At 35.3% G+C, this 19,928-nt stretch overlaps 1 protein-coding gene across 2 annotated transcripts in view; it reads right to left on the reverse strand.

The window, feature by feature from the left end:
- LOC125664396 (neurofilament medium polypeptide-like) overlaps positions 1-19,928 on the reverse strand; it is a 53,341-nt gene that overhangs the window by 19,656 nt on the left and 13,757 nt on the right. The window contains exons 3-9 of one of the 2 annotated variants that reach the window (XM_056151171.1): positions 14,069-14,231; positions 11,058-11,168; positions 10,442-10,528; positions 9,536-9,649; positions 5,979-6,083; positions 5,454-5,837; positions 4,181-4,258 (exon numbers count right to left, since the gene is read on the reverse strand). In XM_056151171.1, coding sequence (XP_056007146.1) covers positions 4,181-4,258; positions 5,454-5,837; positions 5,979-6,083; positions 9,536-9,649; positions 10,442-10,528; positions 11,058-11,168; positions 14,069-14,162 — 973 coding nt within the window. In that variant the 5' untranslated portion in view covers positions 14,163-14,231. The remainder of the gene's footprint in view (positions 1-4,180; positions 4,259-5,453; positions 5,838-5,978; positions 6,084-9,535; positions 9,650-10,441; positions 10,529-11,057; positions 11,169-14,068; positions 14,232-19,928) is intronic. The other variant, XM_056151182.1, reaches the window with a different exon arrangement.

The raw sequence follows: 19,928 nt of genomic DNA on the forward strand, positions 1-19,928 counted from the left end.
AGGACGACCATAGGTGTGATTGAAGGGGAAATGTCTTATCATGTAAAAAACTTTATAGCTTTTTAATGGAGAGGGGAAATTGTAGCAGTTTTCCATTCACTTTAACATGAATAAGAAGAGAAATGCAGTGCTTTCACAATAGAGAATACACTTTGTTGTGTTAGTATCAGGATTGAAACCTTTAGTGAACTTAGTCTGGTGTGGTTTAAACTTTAGTGAACTTAGTCCGGTGTGCAGTTTAAAGCTTTAGTGAACTTAGTCCGGTGTGCAGTTTAAAGCTTTAGTGAACTTAGTCTGGTGTGGTGCCAGCCTTTATACAGGAAAATCTTAATTGTGTTCAAGTCATATCACAAATGTATACAATATAAGGAGATCCTTTGGAGTACTCTAGTCTATTGTTATTTACTCTAAAAGCTTTAAAGGGACTGATTCACGATTCACTGAACCAGTACCTTTAAGGTGGTTCACTACACCCCAAAAGAGTCTCTCAAATCAGTACGAATTGATTTAATTATAAACAAGAGGTACTGTGAGCAATGCTCACTAAGAATACCCCCTGCTTACCCCAATCTCCCAAAGGGTGTTGGTAATAGGTATAAACTACCTCTTTTCTGAGTGTAAAAAACAAATGGCATGACAAACTGAACCATATTGCTACTTTGATGTCCAGTGCATGTGACCTTTGACCTTTTGACCCCAAAATCGATAAGGAACATCTTCATCCCATGGGTAGTCCATATGTATGATATGGTGACTGTAGGTGGAAAGGATAACGCTTTAGAGCCCGGAAACCATATTGCTACTTCGATGTCCAGTGTGTTTGACCTTTTGACCCAAAAATCGATAGGGAACATCTTCATCCCATGGGTAGTCCATATGTATGATATGGTGACTGTAGGTGGAAAGGATAACGCTTTAGAGCCCGGAAACCATATTGCTACTTCGATGTCCAGTGCGCGTGACAATGACCTTTTGACCCCAAAATCGATAGGGAACATCTTCATCCCATGGGTAGTCCATATATATGATATGGTGACTGTAGGTGGAAAGGATAATGCTTTAGAGCCCGGAAACCATTGCATCTACAGACGGACGGACGGACATACAGACGGACAACCCGATTCCAGTATACCCCCCCCCCCCCCCCAAACTTGTTGCGGGGGGTATAAAGATATGATGATATACAATAAGTAGATATGCCAAAAAGGCGAAAAATATACAAATTTGGATAAAAATTTATTTTCAAAAAAAATATTTCTCTACATGAATATAAGACTCTGGGGGATTTCAACTCGAGATCTGCGGTTCACCAGCCCAATGCTTTAACCACTGAGCTACGATGATAGACAAACACATCGATTGATATAAACATTTTCACAAAACATTTAAATCGCCATCTTGTGACGTGGTGTCATAGAGTATAAGCTTTAGTGTAGTGAGCTACCTTAAAATAGTTAAATTTCACTTGTTTACATGTCATATCCCACATAACAAAGGAAAACCTTTCTAACACTCTCCATTATGAAGTGTTATAGTAAAAAAAAGTCACCTTTCTTCAAATTTTTTCAATCTTTAAACTATTTAAATCAAGTACCACCCACCATTCATTACACTCTGAATACTGGTATCATTCAAATTTACCGAAATTTTAAGAAGATAAATAGTAATTTTCATTGGTTAAATGTTGCCTCACTATCAATAGAAAAGTTATCAATAATCAAAATTACTTCTAACAAAAGAATACAAGAGATGTTTGTAAAACAGATAAGTCCTCCATGGTTCAAAATTGATTCGGATAATATACATCCATCATTTAATTGATAGTAAAATCACCAATTCAAAATATTGAGCAAACAATATCTTCCTATGTCAAGAGTGGATTGACCATGTGACCTAAAAATCAATAGGCGTCATCTACTCCTTATGCTGAAAAGTGTACCAAGTTTGGTGTCAATCAAGCAACTAATTCTAAAATATAGGAGACAATATATTACTATGTCCAGTTTAACCCTTGACCTTTGACCATGTGACCTCAAAATCAATAGGGGTCATCTTCCTCTTAAGATGTACCAGTATACCCAGATTGATGTCTATCAAGCAAAGGGTTCACTAGACATTGAGTGGTCAGTATATTCCTATGTCCAGTTTAACCCTTGACCTTTGACCATATGACCTCAAAATCAATAGGGTCATCTACTCCTTAGGATGTACCAGTGTACCAAGTTTAATGTCTGTCAAGCAATGGGTTCTCAAGATATTGAGCGGACAATGTCTTCCTATGTCCAGAGTAGATTGACCTTTGCCCTTTTGACCTAAAAAACAATAGGGGTCCTCTTCTACCCATAACCAACCCACATATGAAATATCATTACAATCAAGTGAATGGTTCTCAAGATATTGAGTGGACAACATGTGGTCTACCGACCAACCGACATACTGACCAGCCGACAGGTGCAAAGCAATATGCCCCTCTTCTTTGAAGGGGACATAAAAATATATTCGCATGAAATGCTGATCCTTATTTACATACATGGATATCATACACTGACATGACAAACACCAATTTAATCAAAATTTGACTTGTTAATCTGCTCCTCTACTATATGCCCTGGTCATATTCAGAAAGGGACAAAACAATTCTTCAATAATTGCTTTGAAACTGAGCTAAACACCAAAATAGGAAATAGTGAGGTCAAGGTCACAGGGAAGGTTAAGGTCATAAAATAATATCACGGTTGAATTGCTACCACTAATATGTATCAGTGTAAGAGTTTTCATAAAAATATTGTCAATAGTTGCTTTGAAACTGAGCTAAACATCAAACATGGAAAAGTGAAGTGAAGCTCACAGGATAAGTCAAGGTAAAAAAAATATTGATGTAGTTGAATAGATGATAACAATATGTACCAGCATGTAAAGTTTGATGAAAATATCTTGAATAGTTTCTTTGAAACTGAGCTAAACACGGAGCTAAATGCAAAGTGTGACGAAAGGACAGACGTGAGGACGGAAGACAGACATAACAAACACTATATGCCCTGGCCATGTTCATGGCAGGACATAAAAATAATTGGATCCTCCCGACAATATGCATATCTACCAACAGCAAAGAAGCATAGTACAAAGTTTCAAGTCTACCCGATAAGCCATATAGGAGAAGTGTTCACAAAAAAACTTATTTTAACATCCTCCACCCCTATTAAATCCACTATAACTTATAGAAAAATAATTGGATCCTTCTGTCCCAACAATATGCACATCTGCAAATGACAATGAAGCATTGTACCAAGTTTAAAGTCTCTCCGATAAGCCATATAGGAGAAGTGTTCACTAGATTTTGAGACAGACAGATGAACAAACAGAAAGTACAAGCTTACCACAAACAGTACATAATACACGGGTGAAAATGCTTACATAGGGTGTTCTTCTTAAGCCATAATCTGTAGAACTTTGCTACAGGTAGTATCAGCCATTATCAGGCTGTGACTTACTTTCGTTGAATAATATGAATATTTCCTAAACATGGACTAAGTTCAACAATCTGTAATTTTCTTCAAAATTAAAGAAAATCGAAAATCCTTGCGACATGCACATCTTCAATACCCATACAAACACTGTAAAACAAGATGGTCCTCACTTGAAAATTGTGGAAGGAGTTAGCCAGACAAATTACAAAACCTCCAAATAATCAATAATTTTCAAATAAAGGGGGAAAACTCCAGAGTTCAAAATGGATCAAAACTGCAACAAGATCTAGAGTGATCCACAAAGAAGCTACATGTACATAGCAAGTTTCATCCTGATATGTGAAAGGGAAATGAAATTAGAAACAGAAAACCCCGAACAGACAGACGGTAAGATGGACAGGCAGACGGTCATACAGACATCGCTGTACTATAAAACGTCCCATCTATAGACTGGTGTATACACACAATATGTCTCCCCCTGGGAGATTGATTGATTGTATATTGTTTAACGTCCCACTCGAGAATATTTCACTCCAATTGAGACGTCCGGGGAGAGACATCAATATGTATGCACAACAAATACACTGTAAAAAACTTTCATTTATCATCACAGCAATTTTCATTCTAAATGAAGAAATACAAAACTTTAATAGAGGAATAAAGTTTTTTCAAGATTTTTTCTTTAACTTTTGATACTTTACAATAATACTTACCATCATCTTCCCTAGTTATAGATTCCAAGGAGTCGACAAATATTCCTACAGCATCTTTAATCTCATCGGATGCATTTTCTGAAATACAAATATAATCATCAAACTAAATATCCTCACTAACAGCTACACAAAGAAGCTAAGAATCACAACTGTGTTTAAATTAAACTGACATTTATTATATACATGTATAATTAATTTAGACTAGTATAAAATACACCAGTCATGAGATGAGACTCCCTTGCTTTTTTAACTATACATTTATTTTGCCTATTAGAGCAGAATCTTGAGCTTTTTTAACATGAACCCGGTGGTCCTAAACAGTCACCTGAATCAATATAACAAAACAAAACAATCTAATTAAGTTTTGCATATTAATGGTGCAAGTGGACATTTTTCAGACTCTGAAAACTGTCTGTCATAGTTTGTTCTTTTGTGTCCAAATTAAACTATCATTGTAGGTTTCTTATTGTTTTATTAGAGCTGTGACATCATACATTCCTGCAAATAACATATTCAAACTTTTGTTCATTACTGGCATTCACATGACCACCTTTTACACTGCCCATCAAATAACATCAAATTAACTGCCATTTTCAAATCAACTCCTCTCTACATACAATATGTACAACAGAATCCCCGAACACAATCCATGTGAAGATCAATTCTAAATGCCTCCAACATTACTCAGATATCACATGGCCATCTTTCCTAACAGCTATTATAAATACAAATATTTCTATATTGTTTTCACTTAGTGACCTTAAACTCTGACAAATGACCTTGGTTCATTCATGAAACACACTGTAAGGTCATAAGCTACCATTTTGTTTCATTTGACTACCTGCCTTGGTGATCGAAAAGGGTAAGAGTAACTCAGGTGACCTAACAAAATAGATGCTAATTTCATTGACACCACACATCCCTTTCTAATGTTCAAATCTCAAAAACATTTATTGCAACATCATAGTCTTTTGTGTTGAGTTAAAGTAAATAAACATACATTAGCAGTTAATATATGTAAGAAATTTTGCACTAGTCTTGCTCATTAAATGTACGCTAATATAGGACCAGACACATACTTGTCATTAAAATGTACATCGTGTTCCAAATTCATGTTAATATTTGGAAAAATACAATTATTTTTTATGGTCACATAATTTCTACTTTTATTCAGATTCATAACACTTGATAAAAGTAATGACTTTACATGTATTTTCAAAGATTACAACATTTATAACTTTTTCACAAGTTGATCTGTGAGTATTGGGCTTACCGTCCTGACCACCACCTGAACCTGCTGAGCTGTTCAAATTCGTATCAATTGTTTTACTTGGATGTTCTTGTTCTTCTTCATTAACGTACGTTACTGATACATTATCAGAAGTTCCACTTCCCTCATCACTCTGACTATCACTATTCTGGGTAGTATCTACTGAGACATCCTCCTGCTCTGAATTTTGTTCTCCAGAACTACCATTAGCATGCAGATCTTCGTTACCTGTTCGCTCACTTTGGTCCTCCTCAGTAACCTCCGTTTTTTGTTTTCCAGTGTCACCAGACGAATTAGAATCATCTTTCACGCCGTCATCAGGCAACACCTCAACTACAGAGGGATCTCCTTCAATGGATCCTTCCTCGGTCTTTTTCTCTTCACCAGCTTTAAATTACAAAATGTCCATTTAAATTATAAATCAAAGCTTCAATGTCTTCAAGAGTGATCAATTCAACTTCTATATAAAGAGTCAATTAGCATAAAAACATAGCGATCATTATTTTATAAAATTCATCAATCACTAACCACCAGGTGCCACCTCTTCTGAGGAGTCATGTCCTTCACGGGAGCCTTCCCCTTCTTTCTTCTCGGTTTTCTTGTCATCCTTGTTTTCTGTCCTCAATATGTTAGCTTTGAAATTGAATAGATTTCATTAATCAAAGCTCATTGTATGTTTTCAGGAAACATTTCTTCTATTCATGTAACTAAACAAAACTAGAATAGAATCAAACAGAGTCAACAAGCATTCTGTAAGTATAGCGATAAATATCTCCTACCAGCCCAAATCTATGTTATGTGCATGATACTAGTATGATGTGTGACTAGTCTTATGTCAACAGTTTAATATATATAATCATCAAAAATAAGAATAACTAATCATTGTGAATAAAATCAATTTGGTAGTTATTAAATTTTAGGCCAAAAAAAATTAAACAATAGTGTCTCAGGCCCCACCACATCCATTAACAAGAGTACCGCAAACGGTACATAATACGCCCGTGAAATGCTTACATAGGCTGTTTTTCTTGTGCTATAATTTGTATAACTTTGCTTCAGGTATTATCAGCCATCATGAGGCTGTGACAAACTTTCATATGAGCAAAGGGTCTTAACTTAAAAATCTAGATTTCCTCAAAATGGACCAAGTTCAACAACCTGTAGTTTTTTTCAAAAATGGAAGAAAATCAAAATCCTTCCACAGATGGACATCTTCAATACCCATACAAACATTCCACAAAATAAGATGGTCCTCACTTGAAAACTGTGAGAGGAGTTGGGCGGACAAATTATGTATCTTCCATAGAATATTAATTTTCAAATAGACCAAGTTCAACAACCTGTAATTTTCTCAAAAATTGTAGAAAATTAAAATCCATCCCACATGCACATCTTCAATACCCATACAAACACTCCACAAAATAAGAAGGCTCTCACTTGAAAACTGTGGGAGGAGTAGGGTGGACAAATTATGTACCCTCCATATAAAAATGGATCAAAATTGCAGTATGATTTAGAGTGACCCACAAAGAAGCTACACAGCAAGTTTCAGCATGATATGTGAAAGGGAAATGAAATTATAATGAGAAAACCCCGAACGGACGGACGGACATACAGACATCGCTGTACCATAATACGTCCCGTCTAAAGACGGGCGTATAAAAAGGTACCACATGAAATTTATTTCAATTTATATTTGTTTATTCATATAAATGAGGTATCTCTTCTGCTATTATAGGATAAAACATTCTTTTAGAAGAATTTATCGATGTGTAAACTCTGGACATTTTACTCACAAAATGAATCAAAGTGCAAAGCACTTTTATGTTAAGTCCAGGGTTTACACACCAATAGAATCTTCAAAAAGAATGTTTGATTCTTATAGTTTCAATTCACTCCCTGTATTATCAATTTCAAATATTTGAATAGTTTCCCAGCACTATGTTATTTGTTTTCAGGTGTGTATATACTCATAGTGTTTTTGGATTTATTGATGTGTAAATTCTCCCTTTCCTTTATTTTTGTCTAATCAAAACAATTGTAATAAATAACATTGGAATTATAGATATTTATGTAAAATTTTCAAAAGGTTTTAATGAAATTAATGGCATATTTTTTATCAAATAATTATTGAATGCATACTCATTTATGTGCAAGTGTTTGAAAATAATAGTGTAAATTCAATAGCAAATAATTATATATGTGAAGTTATTTTTCATAGAAATATAAATGGCATTGCTTATTCTATATAAACATGTACATCAGAAAGAAAAGGTAACTCATATGCATTCTACAGTCAACATAAAAAGGAAAGACAACTCATGCTACAGCCAAGTAAAAAGAACAAGAGACCTATCTGGTCCAGTGATTTTTCAGCAGAAGATTTTTAAAGAATTCCCCATTATATCTGTATGTAAAACTGTGTGTTCCTTAAGCAAGTATGTTGCCCTGGGTTCGAATCCACAAATGAACATATATTTTTCTGAGTAAACAGAATTACATTATATATGGAAAGTTTGAAGATAACAAAAAAGTAATGTTAAACAAAAAAATAGTGATGCTGTGCTTTAATTGAAAATCGTATGACATCGAATACATAGAAAGAAACTAAAAGAAAACATAATAATTGACAATAACTCTGCTTGAAGATTCATCCGGGTATGACGCAAAATTTCTCAGCAGAAACAATAGTCATGCTGTCTGATTGCTATCCCTATTAACTCGGCAATTAACAAAGTACATTTCATAAAAGATAAAATCAAATCAAAACAAAAGATTTGATCAGAAAAGCTCACTTGAGCCAAAGTTAAAAAAGTAGAAGTAAAACATATGTTTCAACGCCTAGTGGGTGAATTATCAGAAACATTGATTACATCATCTTTGTTAAAGCACGTCTACTGACCAATGTTGAGATGTAAAGTTCACACTGCACAAAACACGTTCGTCTATATAAATTATGCAGTCATATAGCAAAAATGTTCACATTCATTCAAACACTGTAATCGGAAGAGCAAAGCATGATAAAAGTTAAACTTTTATCTGAACAAGAGGCCCACAGGCCTTATCAGTCACCTGAATACTAGTGAAAAAGTATCACTACTTCCATGGGCTATGGCATCTAGAAAAACATTCCTGTTCTAAATATCTATTAAGCTAAATTCTAATGTTCAGCAACAGTATAAAACAAGATGTGTTCTTAAACCTTCACTGCCTTCAAAAGTGCATACACTGATGAAAAACTAAATAATAGGTTATTAACATTAAAACATCAAAACATTTGACTAATTTGGACTCATCCTTAAGTCATAACCCTGGGTTTTGATTGAAATTCACCAATTTTTGTACATCCTTTTCTGCTATTCCTAAGTATACATTTAGATTTCATACAGTATCGGCAAACTTACACATAAATACTATATACTAAGTTTGGCCCCACTCCGGGGTGGGAATCCTTACTCTGGGGATCATCAAATTTACAATTTTGGTAAAAGACTACCTGCTCTATCCATTTAGTTTCAATTTAGTATCAACAGCACAAAAGATGTTATTTAAGTATTTTACACACAAACACTATATACCAAGTTTGGCCCCGCCCTTGGGTCATTACCCTTACCCTGGGCTTCATGAAATTTACAAAATTTGGTAGAGGCCTTCCTGCTCTCCATCACCATGCATTTAGTTTTTCTTACCCATGCGCGGTTCTTGAGAAGAAAATTTTTGAAAAACTGTAAAAGCTTATTAGATAACCATACTTCAAATGTCAGTTTCCTAAATTAAATCGATACAGAGAAACTAGAAAACTGCATTACAGTGAAAAGTCCCATAAACCTGATAAAAGATAAGTCAACTGTGACAAAACTTCAAATTCACCTGTAAACCAACCTAAGCAAATCACAAATCAAACAGCTTTCCAAATCCAAGCATGGTGAAAAAGTCCCAAAATTTAATTTTGACAGGCAGATAGACAGAGAGAAAACTAATATAATGTGGTTCCTTGTTGGTTTTGCTGGTGGGAGAGCTAATCAGCAGACTGCTCAACAATAAGCAGATTGATATCTGTATTTCTTCAATTTTCATTTACTTACTGTCAGGTTCTGTCTGAACTGCTGGAGAAGTAAGTGGCGTTTCGAATGACTCATTCTTCTGAGGTGAATCATAGTTTTGAGATACACTGATCCTTTCATTCTTCATGGAATTCTCTGTATAAATATACATTATTTTTCATAGGTACACTTTTACATAACTGTTACATGTTAAAATTATATATGTTAAACAAGAGGCCCATGGCCACATTACTTGCCCGAGTCACCTTGGCCCACATCTGAAGATTTTCTCTACATCTTCGCATGTAAAACTTTGATCCCTATTGTGGCCCCAACCTACCCCTAGGGGCCATGATTTTAACAAACTTGAATCTCCACTATGTCAGGAAACTTTCATGTAAATTTGTAATTTCCTAACCTAGTGGTTCTTGAGAAGAAAATTTTCCCGATATATTTGTATGTAAAACTTTGATCCCCTATTTTGGCCTCATCCTACCACCGGGGGTGGGGGTGGGGGGTGGGGGGGTGAAGGGCATGATTTTAACAAACTTGAATCTGCACTATGTCAGGAGCTTTCATGTAAAATGTCAGCTCCTCTGGACCAGTGGTTCTTGAGAAGATTTTTAATTGACCCCACCGTATTTGTTGCATTTTTGTGATTATCTCCCCTTTGAAGGGGGCATGACCCTTCATTTGAATAAATTTGAAAGTCCAAGGACGTTTTTTGCCAATTTTGGTTTAAATTTGCCAAGTGGTTCTGGAGAAGAAGTCGAAAATGTGAAACGTTTACAGACGGACAGAAGGACAGACAGACGACGGACAACAGGTGATCAGAAAAGCTCACATGACCTTTCACCTCAGGTGAGCTAAATAAAGCTACTGGATAAGAAAATGTGAAAGTGCAGAGGTACGGACAAAAGGATGACAGAGTAGAAATGCTAATCTTACCTTCGAGCTGACCTTCACTCTGGTTTTCGTTTTTATTCTCTGCCAGGAACGGTGACGATTCCTTATCTTCTGTGGATGTTCCCTCATCTGCAGTGAGTAAAATACAGACGCCTCAACCAATGATTAAAGAAAATCATGCTTAAAAAGACCTCCTAGCGCAAACATCTATGTATGTCGGTAAATAGCTAGTATATATAGTTAATGTTCTTTGTTGATTATGCAAGTCCGAATTTAAAAATAAAGATTATTAAAGATTATTAAACAAGATTAATTAGTTAATCTATTTGAGCCCATTTTTTTCTTTTGTAGTCTCAACTTAGTCCCAAGGGTGAATGTTTATTTTGAATGACAACATTTTGTCAATTTCAATCACACCTAATTTCATATTCTGTAACATTTACTGTTGATATGTAAACTATTGTGCTTTTTGTCCCTTTTGCTTCTCTTGATTCTGTAGCTGTAGAACTGGACTTCTCTGGATTTTTTCTCAAAGAGCTCAAGTTTTCCACTCTAGACTAGTGATTCATAAGAAATGGTACAAATTCAGAAAACATATATCCTAATGAGCAGAGAGAGGAGGAGCATTGGGGATGGGACACATAAACACTAGAATTACCTTTTTCTATTAGTTGTTGGTTCTGTTCGTTTTCCGCCAGACATTTTGTTTCAGTATTCATTAAGGCGTCACCTTCACCCCTCTCCACTGCTGTCTCTCTCTGACTTGTACCTGTTAGAAATAAAGTGAAATTGAATTGTATGAAAGTTTTCGGGTTTTAAAACATGATTTCAAATTAATTCCTTTTCTAACATATATTATAATGAAATATGGTAACTGTTATAGTAAAACTCCAGGGCCAGCGAAAAACAATTTGTTATAACAAAGCTTCATTATATCCAGAAAGATTTTCGTTATTTTCCTCTCCGGGAAATAAATATCACATTCCAATAAACATGAATCCTATATACAGATAGAAACAATCATCTCAGTCTTGTCTGCGTTTCAAACTTCCCCAACATCTACTACAGAGCGTTGTCAGTTTCATGTGAAAATGGAACACCATCAGCCGGGGAGACAGCATCGCAATATGCTGAATATGTCCGATTTCCGAATATTACTGATGTCTACCAAAGTTAATCAACAGCTATTTTGAGTTCGATAAACTATATAAATATATCTGCAGATTTGAAGCTTGTATTAAGCTATAAGTTTTGTCATGTAAGCTACATGCAACTCAAGAGAATTTCTTACCTAGTACAGTTAAACTTGTGTATATGGAATAAACCAAAAAAAGCATAACTGTGAAATTAAACATGTCTACAGTATTCAAGAAGTTATTCATGATTGATTGATTGGTTGACTGATTGATTGGTTGAATATTGTTTGTCGTCTCTCTTGAAAATATTTCACTCATACGGAGTGTCGGTGAAGGGCTGCAAAATTTAGGACTATATATGCTCAGTGCTTACGGCCTTTCAGCAGGGAGGGATCTTTATCGGGCGCCACACCTGCTGTGACACGGGGCCTAGGTTTTTGCAGTCTCGTCCGAAAGAATACCCCATTTAGTTGCATCTTACAACAAGCAAGGGGTACTGAGGACCTATTATAATCCGGATCCCAAAGAGATCTCTTCTGTAAGATGTGGGACCCACCGAGTGCAAACTTTCCTAAAACAAAATCTTGTAAGCTTTAACTGATCTTTTAGAATGCTGATGAATTAATGTCTGTAATATAAGGTGTTCCACGGTATATCTTGTATCTCCAGCAATTAGTTTTCATGTGCTAATTAAAAGCCTAATTTTTGTGTTTTTATTTTGGTTTATAGGAATTGTTGTGGTCTACAGGAAATATAATGATTGTGGACCGAATGTCTACAGGATTAAAAAGTTAGTTTCACACACTGTCCAATAACATATTGTCATTACAGTAACAGTCTGGGGCAAAACAATAAGGCGTGTCAGTCTGACATCTAGAATGTCCACTGGTGATACGATGTTACAACATGAAGGCTTGACCACACCTACAGTAAAAGTCATTCTGTAGACATTTTATTATCTTGCTGTAGAATCATTAGATCTCTTAGGGGGCCAAATACTATAGATTTTGTTGGTACCTCTCTACTAAAAGTAATATGCAACCTGCTAAGCAATATGCTAAGTACAATTTCAACCTGCTAAGCAGGACATTCATACTTAAGTATATGCTTATATAAGGACTTAACAATTTTTATGCATACGACCCCAGATGACACATTTTGTCCAATGACAGAGCATCATTCTAGTCCAAGGCAAAACATTGAGGAATGTCATCCGATTGTAGAAATATCATTATCTTGCAATGGAATCATTAGATCTCATAGATTTTGTTGCTACCTCTACCATGCGAATTTCAAACCACAATGAAATACACAATTTATATGTTTCTATTCCCAGAAACGAAATTATGCACTCTTACTAATGACATATAAAAAGATCCATGGAAATTGGGGTGCGCGAATTCAAATGACTCCACAGTATATAGTGAAAAGGAAATGGCTGAAGCCCAACATGCTGACAAGAATTTGGAAATGTTTTGTATCAACACTACCACTCAGTGCTCAGAACTAAACCACCCAGCAATATCTTCAATATTATCATCAAATCTATTTGATTTCAATAAGTAGGTAAGAGCCCCACAGGTTTTACTGGTTGCCTGAGTATTATTAAAAGTATCTCTAGTCCCGAGGGCTATGAAATCTGTAATACTTTTCCTGTTCTGCTTATCTAAGATAAATTCTAATACTTGATAACAGTATAAAACATCAAAGGCAAGGGCCTCAATCAACTCGTCTACGGTTTCCAACAAGGGAGGGTATGGTAGTAATTATATGGACCGTAATTAGGGCTATACGGACCGTGGATATCGGCCTGGATAGCTCAGTGGTTGGAGCACCTGACAAGTAATGCAGGGGTCCCGGGTTCGATTCCCGGTCCAGCCAGATTTTCTCCTCTCCCCTATATATACTACAGTATATACAGCACCATCCTCTTCAATTTTCTTAATCTTTAAAGAATGGTCAAACAAAATGCACAATGGCTTCAGGAATTTACCCAACAAAGCTTCAAAAATTGTGTGAACAGAAAATAAAGTTCAAGATCAAAGGTCACTATCCATGGTACCCATCACATCTGCATGTTATTATCACTTATTGGTACATATATGTCAAATATCAAAATCCTACTGCAAAAGACAAAACAGTAACAGCCCGGACACAATTTGTAGCAGGTATTGATACAAATTATTCTCTTGAAGTCTTCAAATATCTAGACCGCCTCATCTTTTTTGCGCATGTTTTGTAGAGCTACGACGATTCTAAAATGAGGCTACGATGATTCCTTATGTACCACAACAGCAAATATTACCGTAAAAATTTTTTTTAAAGGGATGACTACTTCTTGTTTTGTTCTCTTTTTTCTTTTCTTTTAGTTGAAATCATTTGCCGATACATTGGTAGAAAATTCCCAATTTGTTCAATTTTGGTGCTATTTTTCCCAATTGAATGGGTACCGGTACCAGTACCAGTGGGTAGAAAAAAATTGCTGCTATAATAACTTTGGACCCACTATGACAATATAACAAAAATGTCATACCTTGTGTCTGTCGTCTTTTATTGAACAGATGAATTCCTGCAACAATCAGCGGCAGTATGATCAACGGCAAGATTACACCAAGAGTAATTCCCATAGCACTGAAAAACAAATCTATAATGTTACATTGTACTTCACGACTTATTAGCGGTACAATTACATAGCACTGAAAAACAAAACTATAATGTTACATTGTACTTCACGACTTATTAGCGGTACAATTACACCAAAGGTAATTAACACAACACTGAAAATGAAAACTATAATGCCATATTGTCTGTAGTACGCTGAAAATAATTACTGTGACAAGCACAGTTCGACTTTTATCTACTGATTTACATAAGCACAGTTTGACTTTTATCTACTGATTTACATAAGCACAGTTTGACTTTTATCTACTGATTTACATAAGAACAGTTCAACTTTTATCTATTGATTTACATAAGCACAGTTTGACTTTTATCTACTGATTTACATAAGCACAGTTTGACTTTTATCTACTGATTTACATAATAACAGTTCGACTTTTATCTATTGATTTACATAAGCACAGTTCGACTTTTATCTACTGATTTACATAAGCACAGTTCGACTTTTATCTACTGATTTACATAAGAACAGTTCGACTTTTATCTACTGATTTACATAAGCACAATTTGACTTTTATCTACTGATTTAGGTATGATTAAACTTTAGTTGATGGTGGAATCAGCAAGGTGGGTTTTTTTCTAAGTTGAAGGACACGAGATAAAATTCTGGATTTGTTCGGGGTTTGATAATCTAATAATCTAATTATTATTTAGTCATGACATAAATACTAAATTGTAATCTTTATCTCAAAAATGTCCAATAAACAGGTTGTCGGTACAATGGTAGTCTGTCCAATAAACAGGTTGTCAGTACAATGGTAGTCTGTCCAATAAGCAGGTTGTCAGTACAATGGTAGTCCATACAATTAGAAAATACAGAACATGGCTGTACCGTGATATAGTCGACCAGTCATCATTAAATATTAATGTATACCAGCAGAGTAGTGCGATATCATCAATTATTAATGTGTACCAGCAGAGTAGTGCGATATCATCAATAATTAATGTATACCAGCAGAGTAGTGCGATATGATCAATTATTAATGTGTTAAATTTTATATGTTTATTAATATAGAAACAACTGCATGTGTTATACTTATATAAACAACTAAGCATATAATTCGGGTTTTCTATTGTGTATATCTATATGTTTATCAGTATGTAAACAATTACATATATAAGTATCGTAGCATATTAATATTAGGAATATAAACTTTGCGTTTTTATCATTTTAGTTTATATAAACATGTATGTTAAAGTATAAATGCAGCTATACATCAAATCCAGGTATATTATAAGTACATGTATATGCAAATATACATAAAATTCAGGCATGTTATTATACGTATGTATTTTGTAAACTTCTCTTTTTATGACAAACATTTAGATGCAATGTCGCAGTTTGTATGTATGCAGGCCTGCTACATACTATTATATTTAATATATGTAAGCTTGTTGGATGTATGCGATTTGTGATTTTGCATCTACTCTGTATTTTCATTAATTAATTAAATCTATATGTTTTGTAATTAAGTATACCACTTCTTATGGTTAATATTTTATCTGTCATACAATTTTAACATTAGTACTAACTCACCAATTATTACATTATGCATCTTCAGTTTTATACACATAATACATACTATCGAATAAGAATTATGGAGCCATGTCGTGCTATAAGCTGGATCTAGCTACAGAAACATGGTACAGGGTATGAGGTGTAGCACCTGATGACGATCGACCTCAAAATTCTTGCCTAATGACGATCTCAAAATTGTTGTATGGCAAAATTTATAATTAATAACTAATAACTAGTAGCACTCTATTATCAAAATTTTCTTTGGCGACCCTACCCTAATTCTTTTCTGTATATATTTTAGTTATTTCACATGTATATACATACCTACATCCCTATTACTATTACCTGTTACTAATATTACTAATTATGTAATAATTATGGTATATTTATTTCGGTGTATCTTGATTTATTTGGACGAAGGACGGAGACTCGTGCGATTACTAATTATTACCTTCTATTAGAATCCAAATAAAAAAAAAAATATTTAAAATATTTAATTTTATATTTACTAATTATTAAAATTATTATATAAATAAAAAAATATAATTTATTATAAATAAAAAATATTTTAATTATTTAATTTTAATTTACTTATCAATTTTTTTAAATTGTAATTTATTGAATAAATTAAATAAAATTTATTATTAAAATTATTATATAAATAAAAATTATAATTCATTTTATTAAATTTTTTTTTACTTTTTATTTAGTTTTGTAAAATATAAGTTACTTCTTTATTTCATTATGATTTATGACATACGACCACATGTATGTGTCCGGCCATCAAAAGACAGTACCCCAGTCATCAGATGTGTTGGTACACGATGGTCCTTATTTATTTATATTTATTTATTTTTAAACCATGGGACAACCCATACGTCCCATACGGAACATATGTATGTTACTACAACACACTTCAACTTCACTATGTTGGTGCATTTGGGAGGTGTTGGAGGGTGAGGCTGGATCGCAATGAGATGGATAGTATTATGGCAGATAATACAGTCACCAATCGGTTAACGATATATAGTTAACCAATCCTACGAATATCAAACAAACATCAATTATTAATGTGTACCAGCAGCTGACGTGGATACAAATAACACAGACTATAATACGATGTTATCAATTGTTTACACACCACAAGCTGCTGTTATCTGCACAATGGATTCAAAAAGTAAACATTTAACACTAACATATTTACATATTTTACATGCAACATTTTCTGTTCTTTACTAAAATTCCCTCTATGCCTGTCAGCCAAACAGATGTTGCAGTCAGGAACAAACTATTCACATTTCTCTCAATTTAAACAACAATGAGATACACAAGAGAACCACAAACAGTACATCACACGCCCGTCAGACCGTGACAACAAGAGTACCACAAATAATACAACATACACCCGTCAGACAGTGACAACAAGAGTACCACAAACATTACATCATACACCCGTCAGACCGTGACAACAAGAGTACCACAAACAGTACATCATATGCCCGTCAAACAGTGACAACAAGAGTACCACAAACAGTACAACACACGCCCGTCAGACCGCAACAACAAGAGTACCACAAACAGTACAACACACGCCCGTCAGACCGCAACAACAAGAGTACCACAAACAGTACATCACACGCCCGTCAGACCGCGACAACAAGAGTACCACAAACAGTACAACACACGCCCGTCAGACCGCGACAACAAGAGTACCACAAACAGTACAACACACGCCCGTCAGACCGCAACAACAAGAGTACCACAAACAGTACAACACACGCCCGTCAGACCGCAACAACAAGAGTACCACAAACAGTACATCACACGCCCGTCAGACCGCGACAACAAGAGTACCACAAACAGTACATCACACGCCCGTCAGACCGTGACAACAAGAGTACCACAAACAGTACATCACACGCTCGTCAGACCGTGACAACAAGAGTACCACAAATAATACAACATACACCCGTCAGACCGCAACAACAAGAGTACCACAAACAGTACAACACACGCCCGTCAGACCGTGACAACAAGAGTACCACAAACAGTACATCACACGCTCGTCAGACCGTGACAACAAGAGTACCACAAACAATACATCACACGCCCGTCAGACAGTGATGACAAGAGTACCACAAACAGTACAACATACATACGTCAGACCGTGACAACAAGAGTACCACAAACAGTACAACATACGCCCGTCAGACCGTGACAACAAGAGTACCACAAACAGTACAACACACGCCCGTCAGACCGTGACAACAAGAGTACCACAAACAGTACAACATACAGGTAACTCTCGAATTATCGCCACTCAATTCATCGCCATTTTTGTTATAACGTCGCATTTTTCTAGAAACATTTTTCCTGTTACTTAAAACTCTCGTTAAAACGCCAAATTCGCTATCGCCATTTGACACAGTGTTTTCATTATAATTTCAACGTGTTAATTATCTCGATAAACCACCATGGGTGCACGTGGTCAGTGAAGCAGTAAATTGGTCATTATTGATCTCCGGCGTACACCTGGACAGAAGGATCCCAGTAATTGCTGTTTTGAATAAATAACTCGAGATGAACTGTAATCAAGTTGTTTATACATCATAGAAACACATTTCAATTTAGCTATGGCTTCGCCACGAAAGAGGCGACATCTTAGCAGCAAAGGATGCAATTCTTGTCAACACTGACCCAATCTCTAAAGGCTCGCCTGCCAGGAAACGGCACTGCAGTGCACTCAATACTGACTTAGAAAAGGCGTTGTTTATGTGGTTTACGCAAGTCAGGACCAAAAAAAAAAACACCATTCCTGTTACCGGGGATATGATAATTGAAAAGGGAAAACAGTATGGTGCAGAGCTAGGAATATCCAATTTCAAATATTCTGAAGGGTGGCTAACTCGTTTCAAACAATGTCATGGAATTTCTTCCAGAATTATAAGCGGTGAAAGTGCCGGAATTGATGTGAGTTTGATTACTGATGGCCAGAAAGAGGCAATAGAAGTAATGAAAAATTATGATTTGAAAGATATTTATAACATAGACGAGACAGGATTGTTTACCGAATGTTACCCGGTCGCTCACTTACATAAGTATTGTAAATAGAGGAAAGATAACTCTTACATATAAAAGAACGGTAACTATATTTCTTCAAGATGGCAGTAATTCAATTCATTGCCAAATTCGTTATAATGCCATAATTTCATAAGAACAAAAGGTGGCGGTTTATCGAGAGTTGACTGTACGCCCGTCAGACAGTGACAACAAGAGTACCACAAACAGTACAACATACGCCTGTCAGACAGTGACAACAAGAGTACCACAAACAATACAACATACGCCCATCAGACCGTGACAACAAGAGTACCACAAACAATACAACATACGCCCATCAGACAGTGACAACACACAGGCACTTGGGGTATATGTATCATATGATTCATACTTCCCTCCCCCCACACATCTAGTTTTTTCTGATCTGGGATGTGCTTATTTTTTTACTCACTGGTATGTTTTGTAAATATGCATTACAGATCGTCCAAAACTGTTATTTTTCGTCTCTGTCACGTATTAATAAAAATCACGTTATTAATGATTATAAGAAGAGAAGGCATATGTAACTCTGTCATTGAACTGTGATTCTGATAAATAGTGATACTGACCTGTCATTGAACTGTGATTCTGATAAATAGTGATACTGACCTGTCATTGAACTGTCATTCTGATAAATAGTGATACTGACCTGTCATTGAACTGTGATTCTGATAAAGAGTGATACTGACCTGTCATTGAGTTGATAAATAGTGATACTGACCTGTTATTGAACTGTGAATCTGATAAATAGTGATACTGACCTGTCATTGAACTGTCATTCTGATAAATAGTGATACTGACCTGTCATTGAACTGTGATTCTGATAAATAGTGATACTGACCTGTCATTGAACTGTCATTCTGATAAATAGTGATACTGACCTGTCATTGAACTGTGATTCTGATAAAGAGTGATACTGACCTGTCATTGAGTTGATAAATAGTGATACTGACCTGTTATTGAACTGTGAATCTGATAAATAGTGATACTGACCTGTCATTGAACTGTCATTCTGATAAATAGTGATACTGACCTGTCATTGAACTGTCATTCTGATAAATAGTGATACTGACCTGTTATTGAACTGTCATTCTGA

The sequence above is a fragment of the Ostrea edulis genome, chromosome 1 (genome assembly GCF_947568905.1).
Source record: "Ostrea edulis chromosome 1, xbOstEdul1.1, whole genome shotgun sequence".
NCBI lineage: Eukaryota > Metazoa > Mollusca > Bivalvia > Ostreida > Ostreidae > Ostrea > Ostrea edulis.